The sequence below is a fragment of the Leucoraja erinacea genome, chromosome 10 (genome assembly GCF_028641065.1).
Source record: "Leucoraja erinacea ecotype New England chromosome 10, Leri_hhj_1, whole genome shotgun sequence".
Taxonomy (NCBI): Eukaryota; Metazoa; Chordata; class Chondrichthyes; order Rajiformes; family Rajidae; genus Leucoraja; species Leucoraja erinaceus.
Genome location: NC_073386.1, coordinates 9,960,562 through 9,980,494, shown reverse-complemented (window position 1 = coordinate 9,980,494; position 19,933 = coordinate 9,960,562). Strand labels below are relative to the sequence as shown.

Sequence of the window (19,933 nt, the reverse complement as noted above, 5' to 3'; positions counted from 1 at the left end):
ATTTTCATATCTGTGTAAAGGTTCTCCTTGTTCTTGTTTTCTTCTCATAATAATAACCATGCAGCCCATCAAGTCCATGCCAGAACCATGGGGTGCAATCTAATTAGTTCTATGATTTTATAAGCCTCTGTAAGGTCATCCCTTAGCCTCCTCCTCTGCAGGAAAAACAGCACCAGCCTATCCAGTTTCTTCTCAAAACTCAATCACCCAAACCCAGAAACAGGCAATGTTTCGGGCCGAAACCCTTCTTCAGACTGATATAGGGTGCGAGGGGGGGAGATGAAAGAGGAGGAGCCAGGGGGCTGAGGGAGAGCTGAGAAGGGGAGGAGACAGCAAGGGCTACCGGAAATTGGAGAAGTCAATGTTCATGCCGCTAGGGTGGAAACTACACAAGCGGAATATGAGGTGCTGCTCCTCCAATTTCCAGTGGTGCTCACTCTGGCCATGGACGAGATCCAGGCCACAAAAGTCAGATTCCTGATCTCCCTGTGGCTCAGCACTTCAACTCCCCCTCCCATTCCGAATCCGACCTTTCTGTCCTGGGCCTCCTCCATGGCCAGAGTGAGCACCACCGGAAATTGGAGGAGCAGCACCTCATATTCTGCTTGGGTAGTTTGCACCCTAGCGGCATGAACATTGACTTCTCTATTTCCGGTAGCCCTTGCTGTCTCCTCCCCTTCTCAGCTCTCCCTCAGCCTTCTGGCTCCTCCTCTTCCTTTCTCCTTTCTTCTTCCCCCCCCCACCCCACACATCAGTCTGAAGAAGGGTTTTGGCCCGAAACGTTGCCTATTTCATTCGCTCCATAGATGCTGCCTCACCCACTGAGTTTCTCCAGCACTTTCGTCTACTTTCGATTTTCCAGCATCTGCAGTTCCTTCTTAAACCCAGAAACAATTATCTCTAACTCAATTAAATCTTTCTGATAGTGTGGCGACCAGGATTGTAAGTAATATTTCAGATGTGGTCACCTCAATGCCTTGTACACCTATAACACGATTAACTCTTATTATTTCCTATTGCCTTATGACTGAGAAGGAAGAAATTTGGTCCCCACCATCAAGTCTTTGTTAGGTCCCATAACAACCCAATCAATCCCAGTCACCTAATTATTTTCTCATACCCAATTCTCTTGTACATGCCCATCAAAACTCCTCCAATTCACCGATCCCCCGGTTACAGTTGCCAAGTGTCCTGAACCACCAGCATGCCTTTAGGATATGGGAAAAACTTACACTACCCAAACCAATCCTTCGTCATGAGGAGCAGGTGCCGACTCTACATCCCAACAGCACCCAAGATAAGGGTCAACCGAACAGCGCCCATAACAAGGATCGACCTCGACCTATGTGTCACTCTGTTCAGACACTCGCATACTGAACCTTCTTTCAATCATCTCTCAATCCGATACATCACTCCTGCTAACAGTCTACAACATCTAATAGCCTGCCCATTATTTTTAAGCACATCCAATTATTAGCAATGTCCCATATCTCACCCCACCACCAACTGAGACAAAAATAATTCTGACAAAATAAAGACCCAACTTTTCAAAGCTTTCATGTTACATTTTCACAATTGCATGCTGGTAAATTTACAGTAAAACCTCAAAATCTTTTAGTCTGGAGCTTGGTGTTACATTTTTATTCAGGTCTGATTAAGGTTTAACATTAGACAATAGACAATAGGTGCAGGAGTAGGCCATTCGGCCCTTCGAGCCAGCACTGCCATTCAATGTGATCATGGCTGATCATCCCCAATCAGTACCCCGTTCCTGCCTCCTCCCCATATCCCCTGAATTAACCTTGTAAACCTATGCTGCACTCCCTCAATAGCAATACTTATTATTTCGATATATTAGATCTGGAGAAACAACAAGAAACCGAGTTTTCTTTAAATGCCTCATCAGTATAAAGTCTTTAATTTATTTTTACAACTCATAACCCTGTTCTGCTGCTACAAAAAAAGTTAGTGATTTTCATTATAATTTTTCCACAAAAAAAAAAACACTTAATGCTTACAATGAATTCCACCTATCACCAATATCCCATGGGCTTTTAAAAATTGGCTGTAGTTCCAATGTTGGAATCATCCCCATTTTTTATTTCATCAATTTCTCTTAAACCTTTCGATGCGCATTTAATACCCAAGCTGCAAAAAAACAGCTCCAGAACTATACACCAAGAGATACTGTGACTGTTTGCTATATGGGGGAAAGGATTGAAAATCAGGATAATTATAAAATAAATTGAGCCACACATTCAGACAAATAAAATACTCCTTTAGTACTGAAAAACTTAGATTATTCTTTACTGAAGGTATTGGATTAACAAATAAAGCAGCACAAATCAAGAATGATGATGTCACCTCACAACTGATTGGATTATACAAGGAAGTAATTTTAGGGTCATTCTGAAGGATGAACCAACATAGGCCAAATCATCTTTCTCTTTCTTAATTATCTTGTGATCTTCCACAGGAGGCTACTCGTATCATTACATAAGCAAGTAATTTGGAGCTTTGTTGAAGGATCTGTTTTAAGTGAAAGGAGTCACAATTCCAAGTGCAAAACACCAGTATTTTTCAAAATTTGAGAATAAACACATTGACATGACATAGTAATTAACACCCATATGTGATTCAGAAAGTTGACAGTTTAAGTCCCATTTGATGGTCCTCGGAACATCATGCAAATGGATAAAATGTGAATGATGAATACGGAAAACGTTTTGAATTATGTGAGCCGAATTGGTTTTACATAGAAACATAGAAAATACGAGTAGGCCATTCAGCCCTTCGACCTTTCAATATGATCATGATAACACAATTTCATTCAGGAAATAGAGAACCACTTAAATGTTACATTTGAAATTGAACATAAAGCTGTCTTGGGAGAAAAAACATCAATAACATGTCATTTCCCCACAGACAGCATCATCTCTGAACTACTTCTACCAGGAGGCCATTGAAATTGACAAGCAATCACTCCTATTGACACTTTTGCAATGTATTTCTATTAAACAATGCAATACAGTGGTTAGTATTTTTAGCTTGCAGTAACTAAATTAAAAGTATAGCTATTAAGAAAATGTTTATTTTTGAAACAATAACCTTGCCTTAGTGAGTCTGAAATTCTCAAATCCTTAACCACTGACACAATTGATTTTATAAACACGATTTTCTATAACACGAGTTAGAAACACAACTAACTGTACCTTAAAGACATGAAATGCTGGAGTAACTCAGCTAGTCTGGCAGTATCTCTGGAGAAAAGGAATAGGCGACGGTTTGGATCAAAACCCTTCTTCAGGCCTATTCCATTTCTCCAGAGACGCTGCCTTACCCGCTGAGTTACTCCAGCAATTTGTGTGTATCTTTAATGTAAACCAGCATCTACAGTTCCTTCCTACACAAACTGTATCTTGACGTCTATGGACAGGTACTTGTTACTTCATCTTCACTACACGGCACTTACTTTATTGTAACCAACATTAGAATTACAAACATTTTTAAGTGAGTTCAAATCGCTTGCAGAAATTGGATTTCAGAAACTTGTGTCCAAGAGAGTAGACATGGAAGAATTGAGAATGAGGGGTCATGTTTAAAATTATGGAATCATTCATTTAAGACAGTGATAAAGCACTTTTTATTCTCCCAAGGATTGCAAAACAGTGGAACTTTCTCCAATAAAGTGCACTGGAAGAAGTCTTTGAATATTTTTAAGGCAAGGTATATAGATACTTGACAAGCAAGGAGGTGAGAGGTTACTGCAGACAGAAGTGAATGTGGAGTTGAGATTACAATCAAATTAGTTTGATATTACAAAATGGTGAACATGCCCAAAGAGAAAGAGCAGAAATTCAACTTAATTCTAAATTAATTCACAACAATTAAAGTACTTTGATTAACATATATCCGAACGCTGTTCGTTAAATTGTCAGTAGCCAACAGCAAATCTCCGGGCACTACTGATTGAAATGGTATTCTGATGATTTAAATAATTCTTATTCACTTAAATAATCAAAACAAATCTGAATGCAACTTAAATTGAAGATTTGTTCTTATCATTAGATCTTTGCATCTTCTTTAGCCACCTGCCTGCAAGGTCACTTGACTAATAGAAAAGGAAATCAGCAATAAACTGTTATTACTCTCTAAGTGAAAGGAATGCCACAGATGAACTACTTACCCAATCTATGAAGAATCAAGTGTATCATGTCATTTAATATAATTCACAAAAGTAAATTGTGCCACTTTAATTTGCCCAATTTATGAAACTGCTACATAACATTATTCAATTGAATAAATATGAAATGCTTACTTCTTGCGAAATCATTCCAGGTACCATTATCTTCAAAATTCGCCATAGCCTTCCAAAGAAAACCCTATCTACAACTGCTTTCTCTTTTTTTCCTTCTTTCTGGAGAAAAGAAGACAGGGTACACTTTTGCTAAGTAACTAAATTGAGCAATCAAGGCTGTTTAAATGAATAACTAAAATTGCAATGTATTTTCTCAATTGACTCACCTCACCATGTAGAGAAACTTTTCCATCAAGCTTACTGTAATCAAAAGATTTACAATTTAAAGTGTAAACTAGAAACTTCCATATTTAGGAATGAAGCATGTTAGCATTATTTCCATCTTTTCAATGGGTAAGTTAACAAAATTGTTGTCTAGAAAAATAAATATGAGCCCCTCTCTTTCCTTTATCATCCATCCTGTTTTCTGAATTTTCAAACACAGTGTCAAGGGCATGGCAATTCAGCCTGCTTGTCCAGTTTCTTCACTCCCACTTTCAAAATACATGTCATCACCTACTTTTCCCTCTTGCTTGACTTTCATTCCTTTGTTATGTCACTCATTCTTTTTATAACATCTGAATCTAATGGGCTCCAACCACCAACTAAAACCCACCAATGGCTAATTAACTCCCCAATTTCACTCTTGAACCTCAGACTTCCCACGCAGGAAGAATTTGTAATCAGTCAGTTGAAAAAGCAGGTAATGAGAGGAGTCTAATGAATAGTCGATTCACTGAAAATACAAATATAACTTTAAATTGGAATCCAAACCTCTAGTGATAACTAGATGATTGCAACAAATTGTAAAAAGGCAGTCATGCTATCTAGCATTGGGAAAGAGTGATGCAGCACAGTGGCATAGTGGTAGGCCTACTGCCTTTCAGCACCAGAGACCCGGGTTCGATCCTGTCTTGTCTGTACGGAGTTTGTACATTCTCCCTGTAACCTGTGCAGGCTTTCTCTGAGATCCACCCACACTTCAAAGATGGACAGGTTTGTGGGTTAATTGGCTCGGTATAAATGTAAATTGTCCCTAAAATGTGTAGGATAGTGTTAGTTTGCAGGAATCATTGGTCGGTGCGGACACAGTGGGCCGAAAAGCCGGTTTTCACACTGTACCTCTAAACTGAACTAAAACCATAAAAGGTTAAATTATTAGTTTTGTTATTTGACGAACACAGTGCAGAAGCTGATTACAAATATATAAAATGTGCCACAATGTCAGTATGTATCCACATAGCTTCAAAAATGCCAAACTCTATTATCGCAGTTCAGTGCCAAGCATTCTATTAAACTAAACATTCAGTCCACTGACAAAAAATGTTTTAATATTTGACATCCATGAGGGCATTTATTTCACGGTGCAATATCTTGCAAATCACAAGGAACTTGGGTACAATTAGTTAGTAATTTGGTTCTTCAGTTGATATGTTGATCTGAAACATTTCATCCAAACTAAGAAATTAATCTATTGGCACAAGTATTTAAATATTGCACACTGCCAGTCGTGCGTTAAGTAGTTACCATAGCATTTTTTTACACAATTGATTAGTTCAAAAACAAATAATGTTTATTAGTCATTACAAAAAACTAAATTCTGTATGACATTCATTTTGTTCTTAAGAGATTTCATTATGATTGTACCAACAGTCAGAGACAAATCAAAATCTCCACGACTGCTGACAAGTATAAATGGTTATTTATTCGACCATGCCGTTTGACAGGCATGAAACTGTGGCATTCACGTACTGATCAATAATTTGTTGATATTAGACACATAATTGTGCGAAGACAGCATGCAATGTAAGCTGAGCAATCTCACAACCATGGAACAGATTGAAGAACAGCAGTTCTGCTGATTCGAGTGGCGAATGGTAGTGCGCAATTAACAGCTAAAGGGAGCTATGGCTCCCAGAACATCTCATTCGTAATGATGGTGGGGCCCATAATGTGGAGAGTTAAAGGCTGAAACATTAACATTGAAACATACAAAATAGATGCACAAGTTGGCCATTCGGCCCTTTGAGCCAGCACAGCCATTCAATATGATCATGGCTGATCGTCCAAAATCAGTACCCCATTCCTGCTTTCTCCACATATCCCTTTATTCCGTTAGCCCTAAAAGCTACAATGCCCTACAATGTTTGGGACAAAGATCCATCATTTACTTATTTGCCTCTGTACTCCACAATTTAAGATTTGTAATAGAATTCCACCAGGTGGCACCAGCAGCAGCTGCCTCGCTAGCAGTCCGTCACGTCCCTTCTCTGTTTTTATTATTTTATGTTTTAAATGTGTGTTTCTATGTTTCTTGGTTAGTTTATGTGAGGGGAGGGGAATAGGGGGATTACCTCGACGGAGATGCAACTTTCTCAGTGTCTCATCTCCGCCCCCTCTCCCCCCCCCCCCCCCCCCCGCTGCCTAACAACTGGATTGGTGCAGCATTTCCTGAAGCTTCAAGTCACAGGCACAGCGCGGACTTTAACATCATGGAGTTGCGATCCTTTGCAGAGGATCGCCAGAAGAAGTGCTCCGACCGCGGGGCCTGTGGACTTTTAACACCGTGAATCGCAGGTCTCCAGTAAGAAGTGGCCGACTCGGGAACTCCATGCCGCGCGCGGAGTGTTCCGATCCGTCCCGACGTCAGAGTTTCGATCATCCAGACGAGAGGGCCTAAACATCGGACCCTCTGTAGCGGCGAACTGCGGAGGGTTCAAACGCCCCGCCACGGGTGAACAAAGGAGGAGGATGACTGAATTTTGTTGCCTTCCATCACAGTGAGGAATGTTGATTCCATTGAGGTGGATGTTTATGTTAAATTTTATTTTATGTGTGTATCGTGTTCTTTTCACTTCGTATGGCTGTATGGCAACTCAAATTTCATGGTAACTCAAATTTCACTGTACCTTAATTGGTTAAGTGACAATAAATAGGGGGGGTCGGGGGAAACTTTTTATTTCAGGTTCTTACCTTCCCGGAGATGTGATCAAGTATCGGATCACATTCTCCGGGCTCTGCGGCCTACCATCGCTGGAGCTGGAAGCCGCCTCGGACTGTGGCGAGCCCCACCGCGGGGCGCGGACTTAACATTGGAGCGGATCCCTTGCCTGGGATCGCTCCCACTGCGGCCTGCGGACTTACCATCAAGGGCTCGCAGTCTCGGGAGAGGCAAGTCGGGAGCTCCAATGCCGCAGAAGGTTCGTTCAGCCCCAACGCGAGGTTTGATCGGACGGCGCGGGGGAGCTGACATCCCCCCCCGATGCGGGAGCTGAACGCTTCGACCCGGAAGGCCCGAACGCCGCCAGCTACGGGACTCAAGACCGTCCCATCAACGGGGGGCTCGAGGCCCCCGACCAATGAAGAACAAGGGAAGGACTTGAACTTTATTTTTGCCTTCCATCACGGTGAGGAATGTGTGGGAGTCACTGTGATGGATGTTTATGTTAAAATATGTTTTTTGAGTCAGTTGCTTTTTTAAATTGTATGACTGACCTGGCCAGTGAATTTCACTACACCAATTGGTGTATGTGACAATAAATGAACTTATGAACTCATAAATGCAAACTTGAACTTGAAAAAAAAATCTCATGTGGTTAAATTGCACATTGTCAGATTTTAATAAAGGGCACTTTTATACATTTTGGTTTCACCATGTAGAAATTACAGCAGTGTTTATACATAGTCCCCCCATTTCAGGGCACCATAATGTTTGGGACACATGGCTTCACAGGCGTATGTTATTGCTCAGGTGTGTTTAATTGCCTCCTTGATGCAGGTATAAGAGAGCACTCAGCACCTAGTCTTTCCATCACCTTTGGAAACTTTTATTGCGGTTTATCAACATGAGGACCAAAGTTGTGCCAATGAAAGTCAAATAAGCCATTATGAGACTGAGAAACAAGAATAAAACTGTTAGAGACATCAGCCAAACCTTAGGCTTACCAAAATCAACTGTTTGGAACATCATTAAGAGGAAAGAGAGTACTGGTGAGCTTACTAATCGCAAAGGGACTGGCAGGCCAAGTAAAACCTCCACAGCTGATGACAGAAGAATTCTCTCTATAATTTAAAAAAAATCATGTCCAACAGATCAGAAAAACTCTTCAGGAGTCAGGTGTGGATTTGTCAATGACCACTGTCTGCAGAAGACTTCATGAACAGAAATATAGAGGCTATACTGCAAGATGCAAACCACTGGTTAGCTGCAAATATAGGATGGCCCGGTTACAGTTTGCCAAGAAGTACTGAAAAGAGCAACCACAGTTCTGGAAACAGGTGGACAGATGAGACGAAGATTAACTTGTATCAGAGTGGTGGCAAGAGCAAAGTATGGAGGAGAGAAGGTACTGCCCAAGATCCAAAGCATACCACCTCATCTGTGAAACACGGTGATGAGGGCGTTATGCCCTGGGCATGTATGGCTACTGAAGGTACTGGCTCACTTATCTTCATTGATGATACAATTGCTGATGGTAGCAGCATAATGAATTTTGAAGTGTATCAAAATCCTTTCTGCTCAAGTTCAAACAAATGCCTCAAAACTCATTGGCCGGCAGTTCATTCTACAGCAGACAATGATCCCAAACATACCTCTAAAGCAACAAAGTAGTTTTTCAAAGCTAAAAAATGGTCAATTCTTGAATGGCCAAATCAGTCGCCCGATCTGAACCCAATTGATCATGCCTTTTATATGCTGAAGAGAAAACTGATGGGGACTAGCCCCCAAAACAAGCATAAGCTAAAGATGACTGCAATACAGGCCTGACACAGCACGACCAGAAGACACCCAGGTGATGTCCATGAATCGTAGACTTCAAGCAGTCATTGTATGCAAAGGATATGCAACAAAATACTAAACATGACTACTTTAATTTACATGACATTGCTGTATACCAAACATTATGGTGCCTTGAAATGGGGGGCACTATGTATAAACACTGCTGTAATTTCTACATGACGAAACCAAAATGTATAGAAATGGCTTTAATTAAAATCTGACAATGTGCACTTCAACCACACATGTTTTTTTCTATCACAAAGCTCAAATTGTGGAGTACAAGAGGCAAATAAATAAATGATGGGTCTTTGTCCCAAACATTATGGATGGCATTGTACATCTAACTATCTCTCTCAGCAAGATGTTCAGACTGAAGTTTTGGCTTCTTTCTGAGATTACAGAACTCCTTAGCAAATGAAGCAGCTGATGGTTGTATGCAAGCAAGGTTCTAATGACATTCAATCATGGTCTGATATGTTGCAAATAACATTTGAGCCATGAATGACCATCTTCAACCAAAGAGACTGTGACCTCAACATTCAAAATCATTATAACTCCTGTATACCCAGCCACATAAATATCATGGTTACAGAGTAGGTCAGAGTAGATAGCAGGTACCTAGTGATTCACCACCTCGCACCCCAAGCCTTTCCACCATAATGGCATGGTCTTTACTTGTCCCAGTGAACATCAACAATACTAAAGAAAATCAGTATCATCCAAGCTCAACACCAACAGGTCGAAGCAATTCCATTAATTATTCATTCCCTTCATTACCAACACACAGTTGCTGCAGTGTGCACCAACTACAAAATGCAATATTTAACCAGAGCACTCCAACAGTATCTCAAACCCAAGAACAAAGGCAACAGACTTATGGGAACACCTACAGCTATAGACTTGCTTACAAAGCGCTTGCTGTCCTGACTTGGAAGGATATAATTTCTGGAACTATATTTAGTAACCTCCACCCAACAGCATCGTGGGAATACCTGCACCAACAAAACGGCAGCAATTCATGAAGGCAGTTCACCATCATCTTCTCAAGGGACAGGTTAATTAATGTTGACCTGGTCAGTGATGCCAAGACCGTGCAAAATTAATTAAACAGTGCATATGGAATGATTACTCAGCAGCAGACAAAATTCCTGCCGTAATCTTTCAATCTTCCTTGAATATGCTACCAGATGACTTGAGGGTTTCTTGAGGTAATCCTGGTATCTAAAGGTCAGACATTCTAATGACAAGAAGAGGCAAATTAGCTCTCCAGAAAGCTACTTATATCAAGACCTACACCCTCTTCTCATTGCATCAGGAAAGAGGTGCAGGACCCCGAGAACCATTATCTTCAGGTTCAAGAACAGCTTCTTCCCATCAACCATCGGGATCCTGAACCACCCAGCACAACCCGAACCACAACCTTACCTCGGCACAGAACTACTGTGAACTTTGTACCAAGATATCGCTATGTACTTTGCTTTGATCTACTTTAGCTTGAATAACTGAGTATTTATTTATTGCATATTTATTTGATGTGTTGTTGCCTAATCTGCAGGAAGTAAGAATATCATTGTTCCAGTCCTGGTTCATATGACAATGCAATATTCTTGAATGAAGGAGGTAAGATTGTGGAGGAAAGAACTGTAGATGCTGGTTTAAATCGAAGGTAGACACAAAATGATAGGCAGCATCTCTGGAGAGAAGGAATGGGTAACGTTTCGTGTTGAGACCCATCTTCAGTTACCCATTCCGTCCCTCCAGACATGCTGCCTATCCCACTGAGTTACTCCAACATTTTGTGTCTACCAGGTAGATTGTGGTGTTCTATACAGCTATTATTAAGTCAACAGATATTTTGTATATATAGTGACTTGGGTTTGGGTATACAGTACTGGGCATATTAGACTATGCAAAACTTGTAGATAAATAATGCCAGTATAAACAAGATAGTAGCAGGCTTCAGGAGGTCCTAGACAAGTAGCTGGAGGCAAATACGGCAGATTGAAATTAGTCAGACACAAGGTTGTTACATAAAGGTGTTCAGGATTCTTCAATCTCCATATCAATCTTTGAGGAGACAGTAGGTGAATCACTTATGTCAGGATACCCAACCTAATGCACAGAGACTGTTTGTAATTAAGTGTCCCAATACATAGATTGACCAATGATGCTATGGATCACCCGGTTCTTGGGATCTGTAAGCTCACAGCTTGGTATATCCCTCAGTCTACATCAAAGATCTTATAGCGAAGCAAGATGGGTTACTCTCACGCAAAAGTGAGGTACGCTCATGGGCGGATTCATGGGTGATTATAGGACACATTTTAGCAACCTGACTCCGCCATCTTGTTCCGCCATCTTGCTCCGCTTTCTTGCTTCCGGCCAAAGATTGGATCCGCAGCGAGGAGAAGGAGTGCGGGGCCCGGGGCAGAGAGAGTGCGGGGCCCGGGGCAGCGGGGAGAGAGAGTGCGGGGCCCGGGGCAGCGGGGAGAGAGAGTGCGGGGCCCGGGGCAGCGGGGAGAGAGAGTGCGGGGCCCAGGGCAGCGGGGAGAGAGAGTGCGGGGCCCAGGGCAGCGGGGAGAGGGAGAGTAGTGCGGGGCCCAGGGCAGCCCGGGGCAGAGGAGAGGAGTGCGGGGCCCGGGCAGCGGGGAGAGAGAGTGCGGGGCCCGGGGCCCGGGGCAGCGGGGAGAGAGAGTGCGGGGCCCGGGGCAGCGGGGAGAGAGAGTGCGGGGCCCGGGGCAGCGGGGAGAGAGAGTCCGGGGCCCGGGGCAGCGGGGAGAGAGAGTCCGGGGCAGCGGGGAGAGGGAGTGCGGGGCCCGGGGCAGCGGGGAGCGGGGAGAGAGAGTGCCCCAAGCCAATGTTTCTTATTTAATGTCCCTTGTCTAGTCTGAAATAAAGTTCATTATTGGATTAGAAGAAATATAATTGTGTGTGTTATATACATTTATATAATTTTCATGTATGTGTGTTTATAAACATTTTATTCCTTAACAAGAATCAACAGAATTATGAACAAACAGAATTATGAATCTAACCCTATAATCACGCACAAAAAGTCCCCCCCTGTCAATCACCCTGCGAGTCGGGTCGGTTCCGGTTGCTACAAAATCAACTCAAACACTGTTTGTGAGCCATTTAAAAAGAAATGATTTAAAAAACATTAAAAAAGACAATTACCAGAGTCAAATTTTATTCTTGACAAGAAGTTTGAACTGACAGATTTATGAATCTGACCCACACAAACTGTTGCCCCGCAACATTGATTACAGTGCGAGTCGGGTCGGGTTAGGTAGGCTCAGGTTGCTAAAATGGGCGTGGAAAATGCCCATGATCCCCTCCATAGCGTACTACACGTCAGTCCATTGCATTTAGCAGGAGTAGCCTATCTTGCTTCGCTATAAGATCTTTGGTCTACATTACAATCCAGTCATGGGGCCAACAAATGTATAACGAGCTTACTGTGAACAGAAGGTAGACAAAAATGCTGGAGAAACTCAGTGGGTGAGGCAGCTCACTGGGAACAGAAGCTGGTGTACCTAAAAATGAGGTGTCAACTTGAAGTTGCAAAACAGGATAACATGCATCCTAACGAGATAAAACAGGTATACCAGACTGATTCCTGGGATGTCAGGACTTTCATATGAAGAAAGACTGGATAGACTCGGTTTGTACTATCTAGAATTTGGTAGATTGAGGGGGGATCTTATAGAAACGTACAAAATTCTTAAGGGGTTGGACAGGCTAGATGCAGGAAGATTGTTCCCGATGTTGGGGAAGTCCAGAACAAGGGGTCACAGTTTAAGGATAAGGGGGAAATCTTTTAGGACCGAGATGAGGAAAACATTTTTCACACAGAGAGTGGTGAATTTCTGGAATTCTCTGCCACAGAAGGTAGTTGAGGCCAGTTCATTGGCTATATTTAAGAGGGTTAGATGTGGCCCTTGTGGCTAAAGGGATCAGGGGGTATGGAGAGAAGGCAGGTACAGGATACCGAGTTGGATGATCAGCCATGGTCATATTGAATGGCAGTGCAGGCTCGAAGGGCCGAATGGCCTAGTCCTGAGCCTATTTTCTATGTTTCTATGTCACTGACAAAGCCAGGCAAGCCACAATCACTGGAGCATATACCTTTGCAATCCTTCCAAATCTAATGATAAATAATAGTAAGCAATTAACTGGGTGACAGAATCTCCAAAAACATCACCATCTTCAATAATTGTGAAGCCCATCTAACAAGTGTCACGAAAGAGACAGAGGTCTTTGCAACCACATTCAGCAGGAAGTAGTGAATGAATGATCCATTACGGCATCATCCTGAGATTCACATTTCCATAGAAGCCACTTCAGCAGAAATTATTTGCACCACATTATATCAAGATGTAGATATGAGCAAAGTGTAGAGCAAAAGCAAGAGGACCAGACAGAATCAGAATCACACTTTATTTGCCAAATATGTTTTGCAACATACGAGGAATTTCATTGGCCAGGTCAGTCATACAATTAAAAGTAACAGATCACTTCAAATAACACATTTTAACATGAACATCCACCACAGTGACTCCTACACATTCCTCACTGTGATGGAAGGCGAAATAAAGTTCAAGTCCTTCCCTTAGTTCTTCCTCGGTCGTGGGCCTCGAGCCCCCATTGACGGGATGTTCTTAATTCCCGTAGCCGGCGGCATTCGGGCCTTCCGTGTCGAGGCGATCTGCTCCTGCATTTGGGGGCGGGATGTCAGCTCCCCCGCGCTGGACGATCGAACCTCGAGTCGGAGCCGGTGAACCTTCTGCGACGTTGGAGCTCCCGACTCGGCCTCACCCGAGACTGCGAGCCCTTGATGTTGATTCCGCGGTGGTCGCGAGCAATCCCAGGCAAGGGATCAGCTTCGATGTTAAGTCCACGTCCCGCGGTGGGGCTCACGACAGTCCGAGGAGGCTTCCAGCTCCATCGATAGTAGGCCGCAGAGCCCGGAGAATGTGATGCGAAAATTGATCACATCTCCGGGAAGGTAATAACCTGAAAAAAAGTTTCCACCAATCCTCTCCCCCCATCCCCCACATAAAACAAACCTAAGAACATTAAAACAAAACTTTTAACAAACTAAAAAATAACAAAAAGAGTGAAAGACGAACAGACTGTCCGCAGGGCAGCCATCGCATTCTGGCATGGAGAACACTCAGATCCCATGATCTACCAACTTACCATCTGTGGATCAATTTTCCCATGAGGTTGGTCAGGAACATGGGTAGGTTTGCTTTTGGAGCCAGGCTTCAGAGCATAGGCTGGGCGTGCAAGTGGAACGCGAGTCAGGATCAAGACTGGGGTCAGGATTGTATGAGGATTTACATACAAGCAGAAACCCAAACTTACAAGCTGAAACCTACATAGAAGTCATATAGCCAGAAAGAAGCCTTCTGTATGTCATTGTGGCCATAGTGTCATTGCCAACTGCCTTGGGGGTATCTGCCTTTTTAATTATCTGCGGGAAGGTCAGGACCTTCACAGTGAACAGTAGGATGCAGGGAGTGTTATTGATCAGAGGGATATAGGAGTACAAGAACATAGTTCCCTGAACATTGTGTTACAGGTAGATAGGGTGGTGAAGAAGGCTTTTGACATGCTGGCCTTCGTCAGTCAAGGAATTGAGTATAGAAATTCTGACATTATATTACAATTGTGCAAGATGTTGGTGAGGCCACACTTGTAGTATTGTGTTTATTTTCAGTCACCCTGCTGTAGGATACTATTAAGCTGAAAAGAGTGCAGAGAAGATTTACAAGGATGTTGCCAGGACTCAAGGGGCAGAACTATAGGAGAGAGAGGGATGGAGGACTTTATTCCTTGAAGCGCAGTAGGTAGAGGATTGATCTTATAGAGGTGTATAAAATTACGAGGGGTATAGATAGGATAAATGCCCATTCCTTTTCCACAGGTAGAGGAATCAAGAACTAGAGGGCATTAGTTTAATGGGAGAAGGGAAAGATTTATTAAGAACCTGAGGTACAACTTTTTCACACAGAGGTTGGTGGGTATACAGAACGAGTTGCCAGATATAGTTGAGAGAGGTACAATGACCACTTAAAAGTACTTTCGACAGGTACATTCATAGGAAATTATCAGACGGATATATACTAAACAAAGACAAAGGGGATTAGTTTAGACAAGGCATCTTGGTCTCCATGGACGAGTTGGGCTGAAAGGCCTGTTTTTGTGTTAAATCATTCAATGATTCCAAATTTGTGCCCTGTCCCTCCTGAGAAGAGGACTTGGTGTTCTGAAGAATTGTGTTTCAGAACTAATCACACCTAATCATATCTAAGCTGTTGCATTGGTTATTACATTCTCATATACCCGATAATGTAGAAAAGTACCCAAGTATGGCTTATCTACAAAAAGCAGAACAAAGACAATCCAAGTAATCACCGCTCACTTTACTATCAATTCTCAGAGAAGTGGTGAAAGGTGTCACCTCCAGTGTTAAGCAACACTTACTCACCTACATAGTAGTGTGGAAGAGGCTTTTGGATAGGCACATGAATATAAAGGGACTGGAGGGATATGGATCACATGCAGGCAGATGAGAGTAGTTTATCTTGGCATCATGTTCAGCACAGATATGTGAGTGCCAATGCTTTGCTTGGATTTCACCAGGGCTACTCTCTTCCATACTTCATGATACAAAAACAGATCAAATAGCTGAATTCCAAAGATGATGTCAATGCGGCTGCTCGTGGCATCACGATAACACCTGAATGACCGGCAACAAGGAGTCCAAATATAACTAGTGAATGAGCTTTAAGAACATTCAGCAGGTCTATCAGCATCTATGGATGGAGAACCTCAGTTAACATTTCAGGTTAATGGCCTTTCTTCAGAGATTGCATACTTTGCAGCAACTGACACACCAAAGTCTAAACAAAGTCTAAAAAAGTTAAGATTATATAAAGTTAAGATTGTCATGTAATGTTCTCATTTGCCTGGGGAAGTAAAGGTCAATACAATCCAGAACAAAGCAGCCCTTTCATCAATCTATCCATTCATTCTGTCAGGCAGTTATTCCCCCGTGACTGGACCACATACAAAATGCACTGTAGTTAGTCTCCTAAGCTATCTGAACAACACAACCCAAATCTGCGACCTGTGAACACCACCTGTAGCAAGTTCCATAATGACTTGGAAATATAAGTAATTCCTTCATCATTCCCTTGACATACCGAATAATAGGAGTTGAACTTCATCATAGGGCTGCATCAGTTCAAGAAGATGGCTTATCACCTCTCTCAGATGAAAATTAAAAATGGAAAGAAGCATTAGCCTTGCCAGCAATGCCCACATTCCGTAAAATACATTGAAAAAATAACTGTCACAATACTGCAGATTAAACCAAAGGTTAAAGGGGGGAAATTGAAGAGGGACCACAGGGGCTTTTTTTTTTCACTCCGAGGGCAGTCTGTATCTGGGACTAACCTAGAGAAGTAGATATAATTACAACTTTTAAAATCATTTATACACGTATATTGAAAGGAAGGGTTTAGAGGAATAGTGGGCTAAATGCAGGCAAATGTGACTAGCACAGTGAGCCAACTTGGTCAGTATAGGCAATGCATTTTTTGTCCGTGATGCATAGCTCTACTTTCGATCAGGCGCTAAACAAATGCAGAACAGAATACCACTTTGGAAGTGGAAGTGTTCCCTGACGTGTTAAAATGTGCATGTGCAAATTCAGCTCTAGATTCCTAAAGAGATTAATTCTTCTTTTTAAATTAACAATTCTGAAATAATCAAGAGTAAAACATCATGAACAATCTCAATTCGGCCAGTGCCATCCTTCCAAGGGTAAGGGGAATTAAAACAATACTTCAAGATTGATCTTTCCTAGCTGCGTAGCCGGGGAAGCAATAAAACAATGTTTCAAGATTGATCATCCATAGTTGCATAACCCGGGAGCAATATGCGCTTAAAAAATCATTAAATCTTAAAACCCTAGGTTTGCTCAGGAGGAGGACGAGGAGATCGCAGATGCCCATTCATTCCCGGCAGCTTATGTGGTCGCAATCTTCTCCTCCAGAGGTGACTAGGCCGGTTGAAACCCACGGCCTCGATTAGCACTCGACAGTACTCCCAGCCCCGTCCTGTTATTCGGCACAAATCCACGCCCCGTACCTGTGCGGTGTGCTGTTCTTCCGTCTCCTGGCGATCGCAATCAAGGCCAAGACAGCGGTGGCTCCGAGAGCGGAGTTTTTCACCGTCAGGAGTTTGCTGAAAGCCGCCATGGCCGTGACCGGGGAACGTCGCGAGCGCTGCCGGGATGGACGTCCCTCCGGCTGTCAATCACACCTCCGCGTTGTCACTGCGGAGGGGACTTTAACCTGAATGCAAACCACCCAGAGGAAACCCTATACGTAAACCTTGCACACATCCTCCTAAAGTATTAATATTACACTTAACTATTGCATTGCTCGGGTTCTCACAGAGCACGAGTTGCAAATCCATGTTGCGTGTGCATTAAAGCTTACTTACATCCTCTATATATATATTTTATTTATTTTTTATTTTTTGTCCTTTGATGTGGCCTCTGACTGATCATATGCCACTAGAGAGGAGCATTGGGGTGGCGACAGCAATGCTTGAGACCTTCAAACATCAGCGGGGAGCAGTATAATATTTTGGTTTATTTTTACTTTTATATCACGATCATTTGATATATAATTCAGAGGAAAATAAATACTGTATCAAAGAATTAGGAGCAGAGAAGGCCCTCTGGCGTTTGAGTGCCATTGATGGGGATCACGTTTGATCTCCGGAGTGGAAAATTGGAAAGATTTGTCACTCACTTAGTGAAGACATTTCTCCCCAGCTCATGATCCCGAGACTATTCCATAGTCTAAATTCTATAGTCCGAGGAAACATCCTTTCGACTTTCATCCAGTTGAGCCATGTAAAAATTGTATACGTTTCAGTGGTTTAATCTCTTATGATCTTCTAAACAAATATTAGTCCAATGAACCTTTGCTGCACCTGTGCAATTACATCCTTTTTAAAGTATGGAGACCACAATTGTTTAGATGTGGTTTCACTTAGGCTACAGATAATTGCAGCTAGCCTCTTTAACCCTGCTCTCAAATATTCCCATTCTATAAAGGCCATTCTACGATTTACCTTCACAAATGCTTACTGCGCCTGCATGTTAGCTTTCAATGATGTTCACAAGGATACCCAGGTCCCTTTAAACATGAGCACTACCCAAACTCATGTAATTAAAAAACACTGTTTTTTTGTGTTGTGTGTCAAAGTGGATAAGCTGAAAATTTTGCACATTATATTCCACCTGCTGCATTCTTGTTCACTTACTCAGGCCATCTGGAACAAAAAATAATAACTGCAGGAAGAACTCAGACCCTTTATCTTGAATATAGGAATGGACTGAAAAGAGTTGGGGAATTATCAGGTGAAGGCTGTGCAAGAGTGGAATGATAAAAATCTGTGATGTTATGGGAGACATTACTGAACCAATGTTTGAAATTTATTCCATTTGGTTTTATTTGTTGTTGAACATATTAAAAATGTAAATTATAATTTTCTTTTCTGTTTCTCCTTTCTCTCTCTTCTAAGCCAATACTTCTTTCTGCTTATTTCTCTTTCACAACTGATGTGAAATTAAATATACCATTTCTAATTGCATTTTCATCTCAATTCTTCAATAGGATTGATTAAGAAATGTCTGGTACCTTGCTTTGATCCATCATATCCCAGTTACAAACCTACTCCAGAGTTTTAAATGTAGCACATCGTACAGGAATATTTGTACAGCACAGGATCAGCCCCCGGCTCACAATGCCTGTGCAGAGCATGTTCCCAATTTTCACTAAATCCATCTTCCTGCACATGGCCTATATCCTTCCAATCCCCGCCTCTTCTTGTGCCTGTCTAAATGCCTCTTAAACATTGCTATCACATGTGTTTCCATCACTTCCCCTGCCCGCGTGTTCCAGGCACCTACCACCTCGGTGTAAAGATCTCTTTTAAACATTCTCCCTCTCACCTTGAAGTTGTGCCCTCTAGTTTCCTTCACCCTGGGAAGAAGGCACTGACTACCCCTTTTATGTCACTTAGACAAATATCTTGGCTAATACTCCAGTGCAAAGCAAAAGGATATGTTGACAGCGAAAAGTGTCACGCTTTGAATAAGCCCTTAAATCAAGGGCCTATCTGGTCTCTTATTGTTGTGAATGTTTTCACAACACCACTTCAATAAAGAACAGTGCAGTATTCTTTGGGGTCCCAGTTACATATATATTTTACTCAATGCCACACAAAACACATTATTGCATTGTTGTTCACAAAATCTGACTACCACATTTCTACATTAAACAACAGCTACGTTTTACAAGTCTGAAATTTTCTGACAACCATCACATGTGGAACAATATGACATCAACAAAAGTTCAACTTCTTTGTTAAAGGATCTGATTCATCAGAAAATAGTCCACGCTTCCCTATACCAGTAGGACTTCTTGGTCATGAGACACTAAAAACCTGTACTTATTTAGAATATAGATAATGATCACCTATTTCCATACAAAGGCATTTGATTTTTTAATTAACAAAAGCTTAAGTTACTCATTATCTTGGTGAAGCAGAAAGGTGAAAATACAATGACGTGCATTGGTTCCAAACGATGCCACATCAGGAGTGCAAGATAAAATTAAGTAGAGGTTAGGCCTTTGTGGTAGCCTTGGATTACATCTGGTGACCACATCTACTTTATGTTACTCTATTTTATCTCTGTACCATCCACTCCCCTGACATCAGTCTGAAGAAGGGTCTTGACCCGAAACGTCACCCATTCCTTCTCC

General features: G+C 42.1%; 1 protein-coding gene across 1 annotated transcript in view; it reads right to left on the bottom strand.

Moving 5' to 3' along the window:
- Window positions 1-17,408, bottom strand: part of abcd3a (ATP-binding cassette, sub-family D (ALD), member 3a) — a 45,165-nt gene extending 27,757 nt beyond the window's left edge. The window contains exons 1-3 of the mRNA XM_055641459.1: window positions 17,241-17,408; window positions 4,525-4,558; window positions 4,319-4,417 (exon numbers count right to left, since the gene is read on the bottom strand). Coding sequence (XP_055497434.1) covers window positions 4,319-4,417; window positions 4,525-4,558; window positions 17,241-17,350 — 243 coding nt within the window. The 5' untranslated portion in view covers window positions 17,351-17,408. The remainder of the gene's footprint in view (window positions 1-4,318; window positions 4,418-4,524; window positions 4,559-17,240) is intronic.
- Between the last annotated feature and the right edge of the window lie 2,525 nt (window positions 17,409-19,933).